Source organism: Eptesicus fuscus, chromosome 6 (assembly GCF_027574615.1).
Source record: "Eptesicus fuscus isolate TK198812 chromosome 6, DD_ASM_mEF_20220401, whole genome shotgun sequence".
In the NCBI taxonomy this organism is placed as follows: Eukaryota; Metazoa; Chordata; class Mammalia; order Chiroptera; family Vespertilionidae; genus Eptesicus; species Eptesicus fuscus.
In genome coordinates, this window is record NC_072478.1 from 87,663,654 (window position 1) to 87,686,567 (window position 22,914).

General features: G+C 54.7%; 1 protein-coding gene across 1 annotated transcript in view; it reads left to right on the top strand.

The window, feature by feature from the left end:
- TCOF1 (treacle ribosome biogenesis factor 1) overlaps positions 1 to 22,914 on the top strand; it is a 31,641-nt gene that overhangs the window by 4,560 nt on the left and 4,167 nt on the right. Inside the window, exons 3-22 of the mRNA XM_054718039.1 lie at positions 1,293 to 1,432; positions 2,220 to 2,293; positions 2,751 to 2,823; positions 3,335 to 3,408; positions 3,969 to 4,178; positions 4,402 to 4,611; positions 5,074 to 5,295; positions 5,469 to 5,672; positions 5,814 to 6,041; positions 6,129 to 6,305; positions 10,474 to 10,611; positions 10,806 to 10,979; positions 11,114 to 11,317; positions 12,440 to 12,550; positions 16,666 to 16,831; positions 18,315 to 18,436; positions 19,822 to 19,935; positions 20,243 to 20,486; positions 20,935 to 21,017; positions 21,614 to 21,794. Coding sequence (XP_054574014.1) covers positions 1,293 to 1,432; positions 2,220 to 2,293; positions 2,751 to 2,823; positions 3,335 to 3,408; positions 3,969 to 4,178; positions 4,402 to 4,611; positions 5,074 to 5,295; positions 5,469 to 5,672; positions 5,814 to 6,041; positions 6,129 to 6,305; positions 10,474 to 10,611; positions 10,806 to 10,979; positions 11,114 to 11,317; positions 12,440 to 12,550; positions 16,666 to 16,831; positions 18,315 to 18,436; positions 19,822 to 19,935; positions 20,243 to 20,486; positions 20,935 to 21,017; positions 21,614 to 21,794 — 3,149 coding nt within the window. The remainder of the gene's footprint in view (positions 1 to 1,292; positions 1,433 to 2,219; positions 2,294 to 2,750; positions 2,824 to 3,334; positions 3,409 to 3,968; positions 4,179 to 4,401; positions 4,612 to 5,073; positions 5,296 to 5,468; positions 5,673 to 5,813; positions 6,042 to 6,128; positions 6,306 to 10,473; positions 10,612 to 10,805; positions 10,980 to 11,113; positions 11,318 to 12,439; positions 12,551 to 16,665; positions 16,832 to 18,314; positions 18,437 to 19,821; positions 19,936 to 20,242; positions 20,487 to 20,934; positions 21,018 to 21,613; positions 21,795 to 22,914) is intronic.

The following is a 22,914-nucleotide window of genomic DNA, read 5'->3' on the forward strand; positions in this document are numbered from 1 at the left end:
AATAGTAAGTACAGTGCTAAGCCTGGCCGTTGGAGGCATCTTCTCCCCCCACCTCCATGCCCCCCGTTTATATAGCACCTACTGTGAGCCAGGACTGTTCTTGATATAACTGGGAACAAACTAAGAGCCACCCCTTCCCTTGTAAAACACTCTGTTAGGAAGAGAGGCAGAACAATGGATACATGTAAAATATGAAACCTGTTTTTAACAGGATAGTCTCAACAAGGAGACCTGAGCAGGGAGCCAGGGACCTGAGCAGCACACCCCAGACTGTGGCAGAGCAATCTCTCATAGCTGGAGAGCATGGGCATAGACAGTGACTCCCTCGGGGTGGGAGGGTGGAGTCGAAGAGATGATCCTTGAAAGTTCCAGGGACTCAGCCATCTGAGTGCTTATCCTGCCAATGCCTTAGTCCCAGACTTGCTCTTTGACTCTGGGCAAGTCACTTAGTCATTCATTTTTCGAGACGTGTGCTGTGTGTGAAGGGTACCTTAGTGGGCTGGAAAAGGTCCCTCCTCCTCCCCGGACCTTACTGTGCAGTGGGGTGTCAGGCAGGAAGTAAGTAAAATAACAAGAGCGAGAAAGTGCTCTGAAGAAAATGAAACAGGATGACAGGCTGAGAATATCTTGGGGGAGGAGGGTGATCGGGGAGGGCCTCTCTGAGGAGGCTGTGTTGGAGCTGAGGCCTGAAGACAAGGAGGACCTGGGCAGAGTCTTCTAGGAAGAGGGCACTGCAGGTGCCGAAAGTTCTGGAGGAGGGAGAACCCTGGGTGGCCTGCAGATGCTAGCACCTGTCTCTCAACACCGGTTAGCTACTGTTAGTATGTTACTGACCATTCCGGATTATCTTGAAGACCACTAGACAGTTATAAAAAACACTTTATGACAGCGGGGGGGAACATCTGGCCCGCAGGCCGTATAAAGCCCGAGAAATCATTTGGTCTGGCCCTGCCATGGCATTAGGGCTAAGTTAATTAAATGACCAAATATAGTAGGCTAATTTTTATGTCTTTTTTTTTTTTTTAAGCGGGCTAATTTTTAAGTTGATAATTGTGTATGGCCCGAGAATGAGGTTATAAATATCCCAATGGCCTTTGGCAGAAAAATGGTTCCCCACCCCTGCTTCATGAAATGAGTGAAAATGCAGAATTTCATCTACACTACGTCTTCATCAAAACTCTATGCATATTTCCTTTGGAGGTGGGGCAGGATGTGGGAAGGTCTTTCTTTCCAAATCTCCTGGAGTTGTCCCTGTCAACCAGTTGGTGTAGCCAGTCACCCTTGTCCTGCAGAACCTCGGAGGTTGGCCAGAAGCGGAAGGCCGAGGAAGATGCCGCGCTGCAGGCCAAGAAGGCCCGGGTGTCAGACCCCATTAGCACCTCGGAGAGCTCAGAAGAGGAGGAGGAGGCGGCAGCGGAAACCGCCAAAGCTGGTAAGGGCCCTGCATGCTGGGCACTGTTGGGGGGCTCCCATGATTGGTGTTTGTGGGGGCTTAGCCCAGGGCCCGGCACCTTTTAGGTACAAGCTTTTGGGTATTGGATTGTTCCAGGGGACTGCCTCCAGCTTCTTCAGTGAGCTGTGGGAAGACCAGGACCTTTTAGGGGGAATTTCAGAAAGGCCACCTGTCTGTTTCAGTATTTATTTGAGCCCTTCCTCCGCACCAAACATTGTGTTCCCAGTGCCTTCTTTTTTTTTTTTTTTTTTTTATTGATTTTTACAGAGAGGAAAGGAGAGGGATAGAGAGTTAGAAACATCGATGAGAGAGAAACATCGATCAGCTGCCTCCTGCACACCCCCTACTGGGGACGTGCCCACAACCAAGGTACATGCCCTTGACCGGAATCGATCCTGGGACCCTTCAGTCTGCAGGCTGACGCTCTATCCAAACCGGTCAGGGCCCCAGTGCCTTCTTGGTAGCATGTAGCAGGACTGTGAGCCCGTCCTTTTCCTCTGGGGGCCTCTGTCTCGTCACCAGGGAGTTGGGACTCCATCGAGGATGCAGACACGTAGCTTTCATTTTGCCTCTCTCTGGCTCCTGGTGGACGTGGCTAATGTACCACAGAGCTCTTTCCCACAAATCTGGGCTCAGCCTCAGGTCCATCCGTACCTGTGACAGCACCAGGCAGCTACACCGATTCCTGCATGAGCGGAAACCTGTTCGCTGTTCCTAGATGAGAAAAGGCTCGCCTGGCTCATCCAGCGGTGTTTGTGTTTTGCAGCCCCAAGACTAGCGTCCACCAACTCCTCAGTCGTGGGGGCGGTTTTGCCATCAAGCATGAAAGAAAAAGCGACGGTGAGTGGGACCGTGTCCCAAGCTGTTACCCGTAGAGTTGAAGTGCCCTGTAAGGGACAGTCTCCGTGAGAGAAGGGTAGGTTTGTGGGTAATTGCCCATCCTGGATTCGAATCTCAGCCCTTACCAGCTGTGGGATCTTGCCGAGTCCCTTCACCATTCAGGGCCTCTTTCCTTTTCTGTAAAAATAATTATAAAATAATGATAATAACCACAACAAACTGCAACCAACCACTTAGCAAGTAACGGCTGTGTCCCCAGAAAGGTCACCTGCTTCTCTCCACACCTCCATGAGGGGAGGCACCATTTTTAGCTCTACTTTAAAGGTGAAGAAACAGGTAGGGAGGTGGTTTGTCCAAACTCACAGGGCTAGGAAGTGGTAGAGCTGGGATCAGATGTGGTCCGTGTTCTTAGTTCACCAGGCCATACCCAAGTGTGTCTGTCACCTGTTCTCTGTAGGCAGAGACCAAGAAAGGCAACAAGACTGTGAACTCCACACCACAACCTGCCCTCGGAACCACTGCCAAGCCTGGTGAGAAGCCCCCTGAGTGGGCGGGAGGCAGGCCTGGGTGCTGCTTCCAGCTCTGGGACATTCTGGAATTCAGAGACGTCTCCATGACAACGAGGCCCCACCTCAGGCCATTTTCCCCTCCCTTGATGAGGGAGAATCAACCACAGGGATGCATCAGGCTTTGCTGAGGGAGTTGAGTAGCCTGGGTGGTGGAGTATTTTCTGGCTTATTGATCTCAGGGGGCGTATAAGGCCCCTCTAGGAGACTTAGAGACTAAACTGAGAGGCTTGGGTTTGGGCGTTTGTCCTGCCTGCCTCAGTGTACGCAGGAGGGAGATTTTTCTAAGCTGGCACAAGTGTTAGGGCCTCAGAAACAGCACGAGAGTAGAATGCACCTCAGCTATGGAGCTCAGTAGACATTGGAGCTGAATGAGGCTCGTGCGCTCAGCACCTGGCTCCGATGAGCTGGTGTGGTGGAGTGCGGGTGGGGCTGGGAGGGGTGGTCCTCAGTGCCCTCCCTATGCATCGCGCAGGATTGGCATCAGCAGGCCAGGTCGACAGCTCCAGCGAGGAGACCTCCAGCTCGAGCAATGAGTCGGAAGTGGAGGTAATTGCACCCCATCCTCAGGAGCTGCCCCTGCACACCTTGAACTCTTCCCTCCCAGGAGCTTGGCTTCACAGACAAGTGGGACCAGATCAGTTCAGCAAGTGTTTCAGGATGACTGGGAGCTAGAAAGATGCGGGGGGGGGGGGGGGGGGGGGGGGGGGGGGTCTAGCGGGCCATGGCGGGGGAGGACCAGGTGCTGCTCATCGCACTCGGCCTGAGAAGGGTCTAGGGTTGTGGGGGAGAGCCACCATTTGCCTCTGTGGCAAAAGAAGGCTTCCTGGGAGAGTTGGCACTGGAGCAGGGCCTCCCCAAGGGGAACGCTGTCATAAGGAACTGGTGTCTGTCTGGGACCCGGAGGAGGAGGCCAGGTGAAATGGGCAGGGGGTGTGAAGGATTCAGGAATGGAGCTGATAGGCCAGGTCAGAGCATCAGTCAAGGCAGGGAGTGAGGAGAGAAGCAGGGGTTCCCGAGAGCCCCACTAAGGCCTCTGCTTTATCCTGAAGGTGTCGCCAGAGAGTTTTCAGGAAGAAGGGAACAAATTGCCCTTTCTCTTTCACTAGGTGAAGGCCTCGGGGAAAACTCCCCAGGTCAAAGCTGCCTCAGCCCCTGCCAAGGGGTCTCCTAGGAAAGCAGCGGTCCCAGCAACCCCTGGGAAGGCAGGACCTTCAGCTGCCCAGGCCAAGGCAGGGAAGCCAGAGGAGGACTCGGAGAGCAGCAGCGAGGAATCGGACAGTGAGGAGGAGGCGCCAGCTGCCAAGACCCCACCTCAGGTGAGGCCCGGGAAGGAGAGCCCGCAGCCTTTCTCCCCCCTCCTCCCCCAAAAGGCTTTCTGAAGACTGGGTCTCCTGCTGCCAAAGAGCCCCAGCTATGCTCCGAGCCTGCCCCACCCCTTCTCAGTGTGATGTGTGCGGCGTCATTGCCCTGTGTGGTCTCCCAGGGCTCCTCACATCCACCTCTGGGCTGCCTCCCCTGATTCTGCTTCTCTCGCTCCAGGTGAAGGCCTCGGGGAAAACCCCGCAGGTCAAAGCTGCCTCGGCCCCCGCCAAGGCGTCCCCCAGGAAAGGGGCTGTCCCAGCACCCCCCGGGAAGGCAGGGCCTGCAACTGCCCAGGCCAAGGCAGGGAGGCCAGAGGAGGACTCGGAGAGCAGCAGTGAGGAATCGGACAGTGAGGAGGAGGCGCCAGCTGCCAAGACCCCACCTCAGGTGAGGCCCGGGAAGGAGAGCCTGTGCCAAAAGGCCTTCTGAAGACTTGTTCTCCCACTCTGGCCGGTTTGGCTCCGTGGATAGAGCGTCGGCCTGCGGACTAAAGGGTCCTGGGTTCGATTCCAGTCAAAGGCATGTACCTTGGTTGTAGACTTAATCCCTGGCCATGGTCAGGGCTTGTGCAGGAGGCAACCAATTGATGTGTCTCTCTCACATCAATGTTTCTCTTTCTCACTCTGTCTCTCCCCCTCCCTTCCACTCTTTCTAAAAATCAATGGAAAATATCTTCGGGTGAGGACTAACAAAACAAAGACTTATTCTCCCATTCCCAGGCATGCTCCGAGCCTGCCCCACCCCTTCTCACAGCGTGGTGTGTGCGGCATCATTGCTCTGTCTGGTTTCCTGGGTCTCCTCACATCCACCTCTGGGCTGCCTCCCCTGATTCTGCTTCTCTCGCTCCAGGTGAAGGCCTCGGGGAAAACCCCGCAGGTCAAAGCTGCCTCGGCCCCCGCCAAGGCGTCCCCCAGGAAAGGGGCTGTCCCAGCACCCCCCGGGAAGGCAGGGCCTGCAACTGCCCAGGCCAAGGCAGGGAAGCCAGAGGAGGACTCGGAGAGCAGCAGTGAGGAATCGGACAGTGAGGAGGAGGCGCCAGCAGTGGTACCTGTAACCTCAAACCTGGCTCAGGTGAGGCTGGAGGACACTACATGGCCTGTGCCCTGCCTGCAGAGCCACCCATGGGCTTGTCCTTCCCCCTGCACCTAGAGCACTGGTCCCCCACTTGCCCTCCTCACCTATCTTACCTCACACACATTCCCTCTGTGGGCCCCCTGCCCTAATCTGTCCTTTGTCGCTCCCAGGCAAAGCCCTTGGGGAAAAACTCCCAGGGCAGAGCCACCTCAGCCACGGGACCCTCTGGGAAAGGCGCTGTCCCAGCACCCCCTGGGAAGGCAGGGTCTGCAGCCACTTTGGCTCAGGCCCGGAAGCAGGAGGAGGACTCGGAGAGCAGCAGTGAGGAGTCGGGCAGTGAGGAGGAGGCATCTGCGGCCACGACTCCAGCCCAGGTGAGGCCATAGCATAGCCTGACCCTGAGCGGCCCCACTGGTCAGCTCCACAGGGAGCTCTGGGGACTGCTTCAGCCCAGGGTAGATGGAGGCTCGGAATCCAGGGTCCTTCTCCAGCCTCTGACTTCTGTGTCTCCTCAGGCAAAACCGGCTATGAAAACTCAGACCAAGGCCTCCCCAAGGAAGGGCACTCCCATTACCCCTGCATCTGCCAAGGTCCCCCCAGTGCGAGTGGGCACAGCGACGTCACCAGCCTGCACATCCTCCCCGGCTGTGGCCAGGGGCACCCAGAGGCCGGGAGAGGATTCTTCAAGCAGCGAGGAATCAGAGAGTGAGGAGGAGGCAGCTCCTGCCACAGCAGGGCCACAGGTGAGGCCAGTGTGCTTGGCTGACTGAGGACCAGCCCCTGTGGTCCTTTGGGTTCCTGTGACATAGTTCTCTTCCATGTCCTTCTAGGCTAAGTCTGTGGGGAAAAACCTCCCAGTGAAAGCTGCCTCAGGGCAAGGGACCGCCCTGGGACTCCCTGGGAAGGCAGGGCCCATGTTGGCCCAGGTCAAAGCTAAGACACACGAAGACTCAGAGAGCAGTGAGGAAGACTCAGACAGTGACGAGGCTCCCTCGGCTCCAGCACAGGTGAGGCCTAGGAGAAGCCAGCCCATCCCACCCACGTCAGTGTCTGGGACAGGGCTGAGGGTGGGCTTGTCTGGGCTCTGCTGTTGTCCTCAGGTGTGCACAAGTCTCAAGGGCAGCCTCAGCTCAGCCTCAAGCAAACATTGGGGGTTGAGCTGAATGAGCAGTAGGGTGTCTTCTGGCCCTGACCTTTTGTTTAGGGACCTGGGTTCAAGTCCCTAAAAAGTGATATAATCCATCAGGGCCTCTGTTTACTCTCCTGTAAATTGAAAATCAACCCTTACAGGGTTGAGAATTTAACAAGATCTCACCTGCCACACCCAGCAAGGGGCCTGCACACAGCCAGCTCTCATCTCCCTGAGGGCGGCCAGGCTGTTGTGCAACAGAATCGAGTCATCTCCCAGCCTGGAAGAACTGGGAGAGGTGAAGATAGCTCACTCCCTGCACTCACCCACCCACCGTTTATTATTTTTAATTGTTGCTTTTCTTTTAATAACCACTTAGAAATTAGTCATTTCTTTTTTCCTCTACCAGAGCACACATTTCTATGGTTTTTTTGGTTCCCCTCTCACTATTACCTTATGGGACTTTTAAACTACACATGTGCCCTCCCCAAGTCTTGGCCCAACAGTCTCCCATCCACTTTTTCCAAGCTGCGGACACATTCCAAAACAAGTTTCAGTATGCTGATCCCTTAAATATTTGTCTTCCCATCTGAGCCTCCCACCTGTACCATGAGATAGGTGATCATCTGTGTTGATTTCTGCAGAAGGAAATTGGAGTTTAAAGGCATTGTTTGGTAATGTGCTCCAGCTCAGCCACCCAGTGAGGGTCAGAGCTGGGCCTCTGCCCCAGAGTGGCTGCCTCAAGAGCCTTTTGTCTTTCTCACTTTCTTCTGCCACACCTTGGCCAAAACTTTTCCAGCCACAGTAATGATATGGATTTGGGGTCTTACTCTCTCTCAGGGTGAAAAATAGAGACGCTAATCTCTCTCTAGGGGATAGCTATACAGCCCCATGCCCTTGTCAGAGATGGTGCCTATCATTGCTTCAGGAAGTCTGAAGAGCTTCTGCTAAATCAGACGGGGCTGATAAGAGGAGTCTTGTTCACCTTTTCCATGCCTTCACCTGAAGGATGAGGATAGTAACTATGCCTCTGTTGCGGGATTATAAGGATTAAGTGAGGTAATACTTACCTTGCTTCACCCTCAAAATGCTATGCATGCTAACTGGGTTTCACACTGCTCAGCTCTCAGGGGGTCAGAAATGAGTCAGATAGTCTCTGATCTGCTCACAGACGCCAACCCAGCTCAAATTAAACCATCCATTTGGGAATCAAGGTCCAAAACAGAGCAGCAAAGACAGAGGATTGGTTCTAGAAAACTAAATTTGCCAGAGACTCAGGAAGATGATTCAGGATTTAAGTGCCCTTGTGTGAGAATGGCTGAAGGAGCAGTAGGGTGTCTTCTGGCCCTGACCTTTTGTTGTATGTTGACATTTTTACACTTGCTTATCAGTTTTTTGTTTTGTTTTTAATATATATTTTATTGATTTTTTACAGAGAGGAAGGGAGAGGGATAGAGAGCTAGAAACATCGATGAGAGAGAATCATCGACCAGCTGCCTCCTGCACACCCCCTACCGGGGATGTGCCCGCAGCCAATGTACATGCCCTTGACCGGAATCGAACCTGGGACCTTTCAGTCCGCAGACCGACGCTCTATCCACTGAGCCAAACCGGTTTCGGCTTGCTTATCAGTTTTAGTGGCTTTTGTAGATTCTATACACAGATCATGTTGTCTGCAAATAAGGGCAGTTTTACTTCTTCCTTTCTGTTCTAGATGTCTTTCTATTTCTTTTTCTTGCCTTATTGCACTGACTAACACCTCCAGTACCATGTTGAATAGTGGTGAGAGCAGCCGTCCTTACCTTATTTCTACTCTTAGGAGTAAAACATTTAGTCTTTCAGTGTTAGGTACAATGTTAGCTGTAGTTTTTTCATAGATACCCTTTATCAAGTTGAGAAGGTATTCTTCTAGTCCTAATTTATTCAGAATTCTTATCATGAGTTGGAGTTGGATTTTTGTCAAATTTTTGTTTTGTTTTATTCATATATTGCATTAGTTAATTTTCAGGTATTAAATCAAACTTTCATTCTTGAATCCCACTTGGTTGTGGTGTATACTCCTTTTTATGTGTTGACTTCCTTTGCTAATCATTTGTTAAAGGTTTTTGTATCTATATTCATGAGGAACATTGGTCTGTAGTTTTCTTTTAATGTGTTTGCCTGGCTTTAGCATCAGGGTGATAACTGGCCTCATAAAATAAGTTGGGTCATATTCTCTCCTGCTTTCTGAGTTTGTTAGATTGGTACTATTTTTTTCTAAATTTCCCTCTAAGGACTACATTAGCTTCATCCGATAGATTTTGAAGTGATACAGTTTTTATTTTTATTTTTTGTGGGTTTAGAAGTAGGTTAATTTCCAAATATCTGGGATTATGCAGATTTCTTTCTGTTATTGATTTCCAATTAAATCCTGTTGTAGCTGGAGAATATGTTTTGTATGATTTCAGTCCTTTTAAATTTACTAACACCTGTAAGGTCAGGTTAGTCTTTGTGCCTTTGTTTTGTGTACATAAGAGTCATTATTCCAATATGGATGACTTGAGTGCTGTACTGAGCACCATGGCCTTAAGTCATATGTAGGCTGTGCTTTAGGGGATTGACTCTTAATTTCATTTGTTCTCATGTAGATGAGGAATCAGGGGTATGGAGGATTTCTTCTGGCACTGATCCAGTGACATCTCTGACAGAGGCAGGGGCCTTAAGGTGCTGCCAAATTGCTTGTTCTATTTCATATTAGCAGGGCTTGCATTCATATACTACACCAAGCATGTCAAACTCAAGGGCTAGCATGGGCCTAATAAACAAGGTTTAAGTTTTTGCAGGCCGCAAAAAAACACACACAAAAGCTTCAATTTTCATAGAAACATAGGTTTATTTTGATAGAGACATGCCGAATACAAAGGGCTGAAATAAATGAGTAATCATTAACATAAAATAATAGCACATTTTAATAAAAATTAATATTTTTTTCTTGTACATTAACTTACCAGACACTGAATAACTGCACAAATTAATAAACAACGCAAATAAACCTATTTTTCTTGTTCTCTGAAAGCGAAATATTTCCTGTTGCACACACCAAACAAGTCAGTACAAGACTAATGACTTGGCAGTTGGCTGCTAAACTATTCGCTGCTAGTATTAGTGGAGAGATGGTGCGCCTGCGCATAAGGCACATAAGGGAAACAGATGCAACATTATTATAATAGTGAACATTGTAGTTCGTTATTAATAATTATGTATAACAGTATATTGTAAAAATTAAGTTACGAAATTTTTATTAAAATGTGTCTTACATACCGTTGTATTGGCTGGGCCGCAAAAGTATTCGTTGTGGGTCACATGCGGCCCGAGGGCCATGAGTTTGACATGCTTGCACTACACTGTCAAGGATTTCTCTCTTTATTGTTCTCATCTCTGCTGGCGACCCTGATAGGCATTTGGGGGATTCCCTAGAATCAATTAACATAAAGTTAAGCTGAAGAAAAATCTCAAACTATGGTTTTCTGCCTTGTTCTGCCCTCCTCAATAGCTGGCCCCCATCTCCGAGACCAAATTGGCTGCTTAAGTTCCAGCTACTAGCTCAGCCAGAAGGAAAAAGACACATGTTTCCTACATGTGTAAGAGAGTCCAGCGTGTGCTCAACTTACATTCCATCAGCTAGAACTTAATCATAGGGCCACCTCGCTGAAAGGGAGCCCCGAAAGCACCTCGGCTGTAGATAGTCTTGGTGATTAGCTGACACTAAGAGAAGTGCTCTCAACAATGGGTTTCAGTGCTTATTACGTACCAGGAACTGTTAAACACTGCAACTCTCTCACTTAATCCTCATGGCAACCCCAGGGGTGGGCCTTATCATTACCCCGGTTTTACAGAGGAGGACACTGAGGCCCAGCAGGGTCAAATGGTTTACCCAGGTTCACACAGCTATTACATGGAGGCGCCAGAATCCAAACTCAGACTTCTGACTCCAGAATCGGTGTTCTTGGATGACTGCTCTACTGCTTCCCACCTTCTCCCTTCCATGGTTGCCTTTTTCCTTCCAGGTGAAGGCCTCAGTGAAAACCCCTCAGAGCAAAGCCCACCCCACTCCCACCAGAGTGGCTTCAGCCAAAGGGGCAGCATCAGCCTCCAGGAAAGTGGTCACTGCAGCTGCTCAAGCCAGACAGGGGTCCCCGGCCAAGGCAAGTGGGACCAGCGCCCCAGGAGGTGCAGGGGGTGGAGCGGAGAGGAGGACCAAGCAGTGGCCCCTGCCTGGACGAGGGCCCTGCACGGGCGGGAGCAGCGTCACCACCATCACACTGAGGGTGGGGTTCAACCTAAAAAGAACTGTGCTGTTTACTTCTCTCCTCAATTCCGTTACCTCCTTGCAATTCAGGCGAAGCTGCCAGTGAGAACCCCCCAGAGCAGTGCCGTCTCGGTGAGGGGCCAGGTGTCTGTGCCAGCTGTGGGGAAGGCGGCGGCCCCAGCAGCCCAGGCCCCAGGGCCAGTCGAGGACGACTCAGAGAGCAGTGAGGAAGAGACGGACATCGACGGGGAGGCACCCACTCCGGTGAGGCCCCGGGAGGGCAGAGAGCAGCCCTGTGCTTCCCCTGTCAGGAGTCCCCCACCGCACAACTCCGTATGCCCATCCATCTCCTGTGTCCCTCTGCGTTCCCTGCCCTGATTCTGTTTCTGTCACTCCAGGCAAAGCCCTCAGGGAAGACCACCCAGGTCAGAACTGCCTCGGCCCCTTCCAAGGGGTCCCCCAGGAAAGGGTCTGCCCCGCCACCCCCTGGGAAGACAGGACCCACAGTCACCCAGGCTAGGAAAAAAGAGGACTCGGAGAGCAGCAGCGAGGAGGAGTCGGACAGCGACGGGGAGGCACCAGCAGCGGTGACCCCAGCTCAGGTGAGACCTAATGAGGAAGCAGCCACAATGCCAAGCCACCGTCACCCATTCCTGGGTCAGAATTCGGGCTCTTCGGTGAACCCTGCTGTAAAACTTCCCCAAACCAGGCCTCCCTGATGCAAGGAGTCCTAAGCACTCCCATACCTACCAAGGCCTCCACAGCTTGATGGACACACCAGCCCCATGGAAGGCTAGGCCAGAAACTCCCATTCTTTGCCAAGACACATGAGGCCAAGCATCTGAAGTTGTCAGAGTCATGGGAGACTTGGGTGGTAGTGCAGGTGCCACCAGGCCCCAGGGAGCTGGAGGAAGTCACGTCCCCTTCCGGGGCCTCACACCAACACGTGCATCTTCCTGGGGAGAGCTCGTCCAGCTTAGTGTGAAGCCTGGGTGTGGGGAGAGGGGATGAAGAGCTGACTTACCTGGCTCACTTTCCCTCTGCCTGCCTGCAGAAGGCAGCAGGGGTGCTGTGTCCGGCCAAAGTTCATGGGAAGAAACTCTAGGACTTACAGGGCTCAGGCGTGTAGTGGAAATGATTGATATTGAGCCTTTTATCGGGAGAGAGTGGTGGCAACCAGGACAAAATAGCTCTTGCCCCATCCGAGAGATAGTCCCTGTCAGCTCCAGCCAATTGTGACCTTGTGGAATGTGTCCTCCCCGCGGCAGGATCTTCCTTTTCTTAAGGAAAGCTGGAAGTCCCTGTGCCAGGCTTTTAGCTGGGGTGTTGCAGCCAAGTGTGAACTGTGCTGGGGCCACTGACTCACCCCTATAACCTCATCCAGGCTGCTGTCCCCTCCCGTGCACGTGCCCGGCCAACAGCACTTAGTCCTCAGGTTTTAGCAGTGTCTTATTCATACATCCCTTTCAAGTTCAGAGTCAGCTCTGGCAGGAGGGTAAGCAGAGTGAAGGCCGATGTTTCCGGTGGCTGTGGGCCATACTGGGCTAGCAGCCCTTGTGTCCGTTCATCTGTGCCATCTTCCCCGCACCCCCCCACCATGTGCATATAGGGAGGGGCACGCTGCCTTCCCTGGTCGCTGCAGCTGGCCATGGCTTCCCAGTCCCTCAGTCCTGCTCCCCCTCAGCTAATGCCTGCTTCCCCCCACCATGTGCTTGTCCCATCAGAAGGCGAGAAACTCCAAAGCTGCCAAAAGTAACACACTGGCCCCAGCAACCCCAAAGAAGAATGCCGAGGGGTCCTCGGAGAGCAGTGACGAGGAGCTGCCGGCAAGCCAGGTAGGCTGCACCTTCTCTCCGAGGACACGGCAGGCTCAGAGCTGGGCTGGAGGGCCTGTGGGGTTGAGGGCAGATCTTTCCCATTTAAACAGCACTTCACAGTTTCCAGAGCTCTTGCCTCTATTTTGACACATTTGTCTTCACAATAACCACATGAGGTAGGCCTCAGAGTGTCTGAACATCCAGGCCTCAGCCAGATAGTCGAGGGTGAGAGCCGGCTCTCCCACCACCAGCCCAGTGATGCTGGGTGTGCTGGCTGTTCTGAGGCCTGGGGGGCTCAGCTGTAAACAGGCAGGGTGGCATCCTCCCTCCTGCGTCTGCGCGCTGGCGCAGGTCCACAGCACCCTGCCTGAGAGCAAACGCCTGTTCCTGCAGCAGGGCGGGTGGTATTGCCCATTTGATGTCAGGAATCAAGGCCCTATGAGTTGATTTCCTGAAATCCTCATGGCCCATAAGAAGCTGAGGAAAGGCCCGGCGGTGTAGCTCGGTGGTTGAGTGTCGACCTATGAACCAAGAGGTGACGGTTTGATTCCCGGTTATGGCACATGCCCAGGTTGTGAGCTCGTTCCCCAGAAGGCAGCCAATCACTGATTCTCATCCTTGATGTTTTTATCTCTCTCCCTCTCCCTTCTCTGAAATCAATTTTTTAAAAAAAAAAAAGAAAACCTGAGGAAGGGCAAACACCAGTCCTCGGCTCCCCAAGTATCCCTGCTTCCTGTTGGGACTGGAAGTCTCTGTGGGGCTCGTTGGAATCCCAGGGACTGGCCCGAGAGCCGCTCAGGCACCTGAGGCCCATCTTCACGTGCTCTGCTGCTGCGGTCATCCTCCCCAGATTGTGCCCCGAGGGCGGGACCAAGCCCACTTGTCTCCCCAACTCAGGCCCAAGCCTGCTGGGCTGGTGGCCAAGCTTCTGTGTGAAGCCCAGGCCTCTGGCAGGTAACACCGCCCTTCGTCCTCCTCCAGCCCCAAGCTCCTGGGAGCCCCTGCCAGGCCCTCAGTGCTAGAGTTCTGCATCGCCCAGACCAGTAGGGTCTCTGCCCTTCTCCCCTTACATGTCAGACCACATGCTAATCAGTCCATCAGTAAGGTCAGGAGCTGCCTGCACCCAGTGATGGGCCCACTCAATACCTAATTACAAGATAAACTCTGAACTACAGCTAACATTGTCGGTCACCTCCTGTGCACCATGCTCTGTCCTAAGCCACAGACTTGCATATTCTGTTTAATCCCCACAACCAGCCTGTGAGGAGGATAGGTCCTTCCATTATTCCCATTTTAAGGAGAAAAGAATGAGGCTCAGAGAAGGCAATTGAACCGCCCCAGCGTGACATGGCCGATAACAAGTGGTCAGACCTGGTGTTGGAACCAGGCCAATCCCACTCTGGCCCACTCCCAGCCCTGCCTCGACACTGCCCTCCAGGGGAGGAGGAGACGGGGCTGGGGCTGCCCTCTGCTCTGTGGATCTAAACAGCTGGGAGGGAGGGTAGGGGCCGCTTCGCCCTTCTGCGGGGGCAGACTAACACAATTAAAATGAACATCGTGCTTAAACTGAAACATTTAATTGGTACGTTGGTCCTGAAGATTCTGGAGTCCCTATTAAAAAAGAAGGAAGAATAGTCAGCAGTCTGTGCATTCCCCCAGGAGGATTCGGTGGGAAATGGCACAGCCTGGGGACACGGCTGCCTCCTCCAAACGGGGATTTTTGCTCCTAATCCCCAGCTCACTAATTATGATTATTATCGTTATTATGCTTTTACCGAGCACTTCTCTACGGACACGTTTTGCTCTGTTTTTATTATTAGCCCATCAATAGGGGAAAGGGATTGATGCCAGAGTGGTGGGCAGAGCCCCAGGCTGGGAGGCGGAGAGGAGATTGTGGCTCCCTTCCCCCTCACTGCTTCTGTGTCCCCACCCCGACCCCCCTCTAGCTTAGAGAGAGACTTCAGGGGGTGGTCTGTGGCTTAGCCAGCCACGGTCTGTGTCAGGGCTTGGCCTAGCTACCCAAATAAAAAGGCATCGGCCCTGCCCGTTTCAGATTGAGCAGAGAGGAAAAAAGACCTGAAAGAAACCAAATTAGGGTGTTAAAGCACAGGCTTAGCTGGTTGGTCTGGGAGGGAGCTCAGGCCCCTGAAGAACTACCAGTCCCGGCTCTTGACCCCTGGGAGGGAGTCCCTGGGGCTCATGCACCATGGAGGCTCCGGGCCACATCCCCAGCAAGTGGGGTTTCTCGGTCCCTGGAATGGGGCTGCCCAGGGTCGGTTAACCACCCAGACCGTTCTGAGAGGCTCTGGAGAAGAGCTGCCCTCGAGCCCTGCCACCGCGGGTGCCTTCATGTACCACTTGGCTCCCCACCCCCGCTTTGCCCGACCTGGGATGAGGGCCCAGTTGTGAAGGCCCAGCTCCTGCACGAGGTGTGAGCACTGCCCGCAGGTTTGGTTCTGCAGCCGGTAGACCCTGCGGTAGGACGGGAGTCCCTGTGTTCCCGCTGGGTCCTTACCTCCCGGCATCTACCTGGAGGCACAGCCAAATGTTTAGGCTGCTTCATCTTCCCATGAGCCTTTTCCATCCACACAAGAAAGGCCCTCGTCGCCCTGTGTGCACTGTGCTTTGCAGTTTCCAAAGCTCATCAGAGCCCCTCTGGTGAGTGGATGCAGGCTGACTTGCCTAACAGCCCTTTCAACAGGTGGGAAACAGGCACAAAGCTCAGGGCTTGGCCCCACAGTGAGGTCATGGCAGAGGTAGGATCACCCCCTGGACCCCGTGGGGGGCCGGGGTGGGGGGGGCGGGCGCCGGTGGTGTGGGCAAGTGGAACAAGGAGGAGGCGGCTTTTGCTGCTGAGCTGCTTTTAACATCCCAGACGCTATTGTTTGCCTCGGTGGGTTCGTTGCCTCTCTGCGTCCCCAACAATCTGTTCCTCTGTCTTCTCGCATATATATAGATTCCCTCCCTCAGCTGTAAGCCTTCTCCCACTTTCCATCCTCGCCCTTCCATCACGTGGGCAGGCAGGCTCTGGAAGTGGCAGATCAGAGCAGCCGCGGGGGAGGCTGTTGGCAGGGGTAGGAAGGGCCCGAGCCCAGCAGAGCTCCCACCCTCGGGCGGTGCCTTTCTGCTTTCTTTTCACTTTTCCTCTCCCACAGCACCCTGGGGCTGAGGCGTGGGAGGTGGGCAGGGTGGTTCCTGGAGGAGGCCTGGGTCCCCGACTGTGACCTCGGAAGGTCCCTCCTGGTCTCCCCACTGGCCAGAGAGAAGGCAGCACTCGGGCCAGACCTGATCTCTGGGGAATGGGAAGCAGGCTGCCCACTCCCTGGCGCGGGGCTGCCGCTGCAGCGCCTGCGGTGGTCACAGTCGCCAGCGCTGCGGTCCCAGGCTAATCCGCCGAGTACCGGGGCGCAGCTGCTGCTGCTTTTTCTTGGAATGTCTTAACTGGAAAATGTAAAGCGCACCCACAGATAGACCAACATAGAGAACCCGCACATACCCTCCCAGCCCATTTCATCCAAATCCTCCACTTAGTTGATCGCTTTAAGGCACAGCCACCATATAATGTCACACCTGAAAAAGCGACCTGCCCGTCGGCGTCCCCATTTCATCCACATGGTCTCATGACTGATATTTTTCCTGTCGTGTCTCCAGATAAGGGCACACCCTGCTGTGGTCCTCTCAGTGTTACCTGTTGGTTTTCCCCTGTGCAGGGTATTTGTTGAAGCTGCTGGTCCCATCCCAGTGGCTGCATGCACATGTGGGTGGGACCAGCAGGCTGAGCCACTCCCCAGGTGGATGCATATTGTGTCCGCTCAGCAGGCATCCGCCTCTGAAGTCGGCTGTGTGACCTTAGACCTCTCTTCCCCTCTCAGGACTTGCAGAGCTAACCTTACTGACCTCAGGGGTTTGTTGTGAGGGTTGGAGGGGCTCCTGTGAGCTGTGAGGTGCTGTGCTGGGTCTTAGCAGGTGCAGGGGCGGGGGGAGCTGTGAGTGCCCGGGGGAACAGCCTCTGTCTGGCTGCCCTAAGCTCTCAGGACCCCCTTGCCTTGTCAAACCCTTCCCCACCCCATCTTTCCCTCCCCGTGGCCCAGCCTTTAATCACTGGGGGGATGTTTTTGTTTTTGTTTTTTAAGGTGATTAAAACCCCTCTGATTTTTGTCGACCCTAATCGTAGTCCAGCTGGTCAGGCTGCTACCCCTGTGCCCACCCAGGCTGCAAGTGCCCCGAAGAAGGCCAGGAGCTCCTCGTCCGAGAGCGAGGATGAGGATGTGATCCCCGCTACGCAGTGCTTGACTCCCGGTGAGCATGCCCGCCACCAAGGGCCTAATCCCCTACTGCAGTGGTCGGCAAACTCATTAGTCAACAGAGCCAAATATCAACAGTACAACAATTAAAATTTCTTTGGAGAGCCAAATTTTTTAAACTTAAACTTCTTCTAACACCACTTCTTCAAAATAGACTCGCCCAGGCTGCGGTATTTTGTGGAAGAGCCACACTCAAGGGGCCAAAGAGCCGCATGTGACTCGAGAGCCGCAGTTTGCTGACCACGGCCCTACTGCAACGGCCGGGCAGGGCTCAGCTGCCAGCGGCTGCCCACACGCGCCCAGAGGGGAGAGGAGGCTGGTAGGGTCACAGAGCACGTTGTTGGTCAGGAGGGCCTCCGGGCAAGCAGGGTCTGTGCGCACTGCCTGGGTTCACCTCGATGCGGGACTGGCTCAGGAGGAAGATTTGCCAGGGCTTCGCTGTACCAGCTCAGAGGCTAGAACCCAGGCCAGAGGCTGTGGGCAGGAGGGACCAGGTTTCTCCAGAGTCTGCGGAAGAGCTTTGTAACAGCTGACTGCCTGAACCTCGAGAGGGCTGTGAGGTGGTAGTGAGCCTCCCGTTCCTGGTGGCATGTAAAGGAGTTAGGTGATCCCTAAACAGACATTGCAGGGAAGATTCCATCTGTCAGTGGGAGACAGGACCACATCTGGGATTTCTTTGATGTTTGCAACCTGTGACTCTACCAGTGATAGCAGGAAAAATGGTTAATAAATGTTTTTATGACATTTTTTAATGAGGATATTAATGCCTAATTTGGTGAGGCTAATTAAGAAATACAGACTAGCACCAAAGGAAAAACATTACCTATAATCCTCCTGCCTGGAATAATTACTGTTAACATTTTACAGCTGCTAAATTGACAAAAACCTAAGCTATAACTTTTTTTAGTGAGACCATGCTGTACGTATGCTCGGTAATCTTTAATTGACAATATTGTGGCATACCACATTTACAGCGTGATTCCCTCTGGCTACAGAGCAGTCCTTTGGGTGGGCATGCCATAGTTTATTTAGCCAGCGCCACGTTGGAGAAAGTGGGGGCTTCTGTTTGGGCCGTGGAGGCGTTTATACGCAGTACTACAGTGAGCGTCGTGTACCTGAGCCTTTGCAGGTGACCACGGTGGTTTTCATAGATTGTGTTAAATACATGGAGAGTCTCGTTTGGCAGCCGGGCCGGCTGGGGGGACATCACGAGAACTGGAGTGTGGGGAGGGGCTGGGGAGAGCCAGGGTCACTGTCACTGTCCCAGCAGCCATGTGACCTCCTGAACCTTGGAGCATGGACAGCGTGACAGTTCCTGCCTAGAGGTCTGGGGGAAGGTATGACACAGGCTTCTGCTGCAGAAGCCCTGGGGACCACACCTGGTCCCCGGGAAGGGCTAATAAATTGGGTGTTGCCACAGCTGGGGAGGCCATGGGGCTTCTGTGACCTAACATGCACTCCATCTCCTTCCATTTCAGCCATTAGATCCAACGCAGTGACCATGCCCACAGCCCACCCAAGGACAGCCCTCGGAGCCAGCAGCAGTGAGGTGTCCAGTCGGGTGACAAAAGGCAAGAAGCAGGAGGCACCTGCCACTCAGGTATGTGGCAGACAAGGGAGGCCCTTGCAGACCAGCAGGGTGGGAGGCTCCCTGCCCTCCCCCACGTACCCACACGTGCTGCTAGCAGGGCCGCAGTTGCTTTCACCCACCACCACCACCACCAGGAGTAGCTGCTCCTCGCAGCCAGCGTTCTCCTGGCCTCTGGTTACACCCATCCGAGCTCCCGGGCCCCTGTGGGTAGTCAGGAGGAGTATCTGGGAATGTGGCACCGGGCAGCGCACTGCTGCCCCGAGAGGCCCTGCCAGCTTTGTTCTGTTTTAGCTCCCAGTGTTGAGATGCCGTGAACAAAAGTTGCCCTCTTTTAGTGGGCATGCTAGTGACTTAGTAACTTCCCAGCCTCCACCATTTTCCGTGCATTTTTGTTTGGTCCTTGCCTGGATCTAAGTGCTGGGCAGTGGAGCTAATGCTCACTGTTCTGATGGGGCATGGCCAGAGCACAGGTCTCCTGGCTCCCAGGCATCGCTCTGTGGGCCACAACCGTTGGTTTTTCCGTTTCCTCACTCTTCCTTTCTGAGAGGACAGGAGAGAGGTGGGGGAGGCCGGAACAGGAGTTGGGCACCCCCAGCTCAGAGGGCTCATCACAGCTGGGCGGCTGTCATTGCATCTATTTGGCCATTTGACCAGCAGATGGTGCTGAGTATCTGTCTGCCAGGCAGGGGGCGATGCAGCAGGAGCAAGAGGTGCCTGCCCTGGGGAGTTCCCAAGTGAGTGGGGTGGCAGCCACTAACAAAGGAAACCAAAAATAGAGCACTCACGAACTGGTGGGTGCTTCGCAGGAAACAATAGTGACGAGAATGATGGGGTGAGCTGCTTTAGAAAGGATGGGCAGGGATGGCCTCCTGAGGAGGTGAGGTGGAAGCAGGAGGAGCAGCCAGGCCAGCGAGCTGGGGGCCGCTCCAGGCAGGGAAACCAGCTGCAGGGACCCTCTGGGGAAGTGCATGGAGGTCGGAGCTGAGGGCTGCATGGCTGCCGGAGGAGTCACCCCCAGTTCTCTTCGTTCTCTCTCCCTAGTTGCTGGTGGGTGTGGAAAGCAGGAGTGGCATGAGGGAGACTGTTGGGGAGGCTGTTCCAGCCACCAGACTAGAGGCTTGTCCCCAGTGGAGCTCAGACTGACTGGTGGGGGCTGGGAGTGTTCTTGGACCCTCTGAGAATGATGTGATTAGCTCAGAACCCAACTCTGGCACTATTTCCTGCCCAGGCAGTGGCATGGCCCCTTGGACCACCCCTCAGTCCCTACTCCAGTCCCATGGCTCCTTGTAGATACGGGTCCCCTCCCACCCTAGCAAGATGGGGTCTGCTCAGGGCGTGGCCGAGATGACACCTGAGAACCCCGGAGTCTCAGGGCTGCCTTTGGCTGTCCACAGGTGACAAAGAGGAACCTGGCTAACCTCCCGCTGACCCAGGCTGCCCTGAAGGTCCTTGCCCAGAAAGCCAGTGAGGCCCAGCCTCCTGTTGCCAGAACCCTGTCTTCAAGTGGGGTGAGCTGGGGAACCCCCAGGGGTCCGGGCCCTACCCTGGAACAGACAGTAATCAAAGACCACAGAGGGTAGAAGGGAGGCCCAGGCAGGGACTCGAGTCCCAGCATCATCACCCACCTGCCCTGTGACCTGAGCACACACTCGCTTGCCTCCCGGGCCAGGGCTGCCCAACGGAGAGCTGTGGGAGGATTGAATGAGGCCTGTACGAAGCAACCAGCACGGTGCCTGGCCCTTAGCTGAGGTGCTCGGTAAGATCAGGTTTCATTTCCCCTAACTTTCCTCCTACTTTCTCCTTTCACCAAATTAGATTGACGGTGCCCTAGGCTCACTCCCTGGGGCGAGTCCCCAGAGCACCCCCGTGAAAGCAGGAGTGACCAACCAGGTCAGAAAGCCCAAGGCTCCTGCAGTCCAGCGGGCCACAGTCCCTCCCTTGGGACGCCCCAAAGCCAAGGCCTCTGGCACCTCAGATGATAGCGACAGCAGCAGCAGCTCTTCAGGGAGCGAGGAGGATGCGAAGAGGCCCCAGGCGGCCCCGCTGGCCCCCAGGCTGGGTGAGGACTGGGGAGGGAAAGGCTGGGTGGGCCTGGAGGAGGGGAGCGGTAGCTTGGTGGCGCTCGAGGCTCAGGCCGTGGCTCTGTATCTCCACTGGTTCTGCCACCTTGGCCTAGTCGTCCCATGCTGGGCCTCAGTTTCCCCTTCTGTACAGCCCCTTGAGGAAGTTGGTCCAAACTCTGTCACAAAGACCCTCTGATGCTGCTGTTTGACCACTTCCGACTTTTTGGAATCAGGCTCCCATAACTGACCCTACCACAATCCCAAGGCCAGCGACTGGACTGGAAATGCTTAGCATTCAGGTGTCTCGCCTGGGATGCCGTGAGCACGGATGGGAGGGTGAGGCGGACCCGGCCATCCCAGGTGCCCCCCTGAAAGGCTCTGCCCTGCCCAGCTGGCAGGGGGCGTACCTGAGGCTCCCAACAGGATACCTGTACTTCTCTATAGGCCCAGCGCCCGCTGGCAATGAGACCTTGGTGGAGGAAACCCCAGCAGAGTCCAGCGAGGATGAGGTGGTAGAGCCTTCCCAGGTAACAGCAGGGGGGCTGGCAACATCGGGGTCCTAGGCCAGGAGCCCCAGGTCAGAGGGCTGGGCCCTCCTCTTCCCAGGGACCCTGGCAGGGCCCTGCCGTGGAGCCAGGATGTTTCCCCCAAAGCCCATGTCAACATGAAGGCTGAGGAGCTGACTTGGAGTGTACAGAAAGGGCTCACCTTGATGTTAGGTGATTCCCAGATAAAAACGTTCTTTAACCGATGGGATTATTTTAAGCTTATCATCTGCACATGGCAGACGCTAGTGATTTTCCATTTGCATCAGTAATAAGTTTCCTTTTTAAATGTGCCTGCTTAAGATACGTATTAATTAAAATAGCACAGGAAGTACACACGAAGGACTGACGTCTCCACCACCAGCCCAGTAGGGCTGACCCAATCTTGGGGTTCCCTGGGCTGCTTCCTTCCCAGCAGGCCATGTTCCAGGGCTGGGATGGGGTCCCTGGGCTGGTTCCTTCCCAGCAGGCCATGCTCCCGGGGCTGGGATGGGGTCCCTGGGCTGCTTCTTTCCCAGCAGGCCATACTCCCGGGACTGGGATGGGGTCCCAGCCCCTTTCACACTGGGCTTCTTCAGTCTCTCCTCTCAGGTCATGTGCCCCCTGGGCTGACTCCAGCCAATTCCCAGGCTGCAAAGGCCACTCGCAAGCCAGACCCCAACCCCTTGGTTTCCTCTGCTTCGGCCACCAAAGATGCCCCGGATGGCAAGCAGAAAGTGGAGCCCCAACAAGCACTAGGCACCATGTCCCCTAAAACAGGTGAGTCCAGGGCAGCAGGAGGGACACAGCAGGACAGGGAGGGGCAGGCAGTGACCTCCTTCTTTCCCTCCCTCAGAAACAGTCTCACCAGCGTGGTCCTGTCTCTGCAGGCCTGGTGCTCATCGAAGGGTAGGGGCCATGCCCAGGGGCCTGGCTCCTCTGGTCCAGGGCGGCCTGGACGTCGGGTCATCAACCCTGTGGCTGCTGGTGCACCTGGCAGGCCGCCTGTCGTAGAGGAAGTGCACCTTGGCTTGTGGGGTATAGGACTGGGCTCTCTGTGGCCGACCCAGTTGACTTTTCTTCCTAACATGGTGTGGGGTTAGGGAGTCTGGGAGCCCAAATGAAAGGCAGGAGCCTCATTTGGGGAAGTCTCTAGCACATGGCGAAGACCCCGGGCAGTGGGCTGACTCTCTAAAGCTTCAGATGGGCCCCTGGCCCTGCTGGGCCTCTGTCCTAACCACACGGGGCAGGGTCGATGCATCCAGTCGGTGTCAAGGTGTGGCACACATAGAAAGTAGTCACGTGCCACCCCCGACTCTGCCAGAGCTGAGGGACAGGTTATCTCAGATGGGCGCACCTGGGACAGCTCAAGGGGTCCCCAGCCTCGGTGTTCTGGGTGTTTGTAAACAGAGAACCGGGAAGTGGGCTGCAGGGGAAGAGGCTGCCATGGCCAACTGAGCCCTCCTCAGTTTCCCCTCCACCCAACTGGTGCCCTTGCTAAGCACCAGAGGACTGAATTGGGCCTCTGTCTGTCCTGGTGCACTGCTCTGGACCCAGAGCCGCGTCAGGCCCCACCCTGGGGCCCACTGCACGCCACAGGGAGCAGCCCAGCCACTGAACACTGAGCCCAGCGTGTAGGAGGCTGTGCCTATGAGGCCCGGAACCGGGTCCAGACCTGCCAGTCACCTGGGAAGTTGGGGGTGGGGAGGGGGAGAGATGCAGGGGCAGTGCTGATGTCCCACAGACCGGGGAGCAGAGCAGCTGTTGCTCACTTCCTTCCTCAGTGATCTCTCTGGGAACGGGCCGACAGGCCGACATTTTAGAGGGGCTGTGGAGGTTTTCATTTTCACACGTGTCAGCACAGTTATCAAAGGAGAGCAGAGGCGTGGAAAATTCTAAA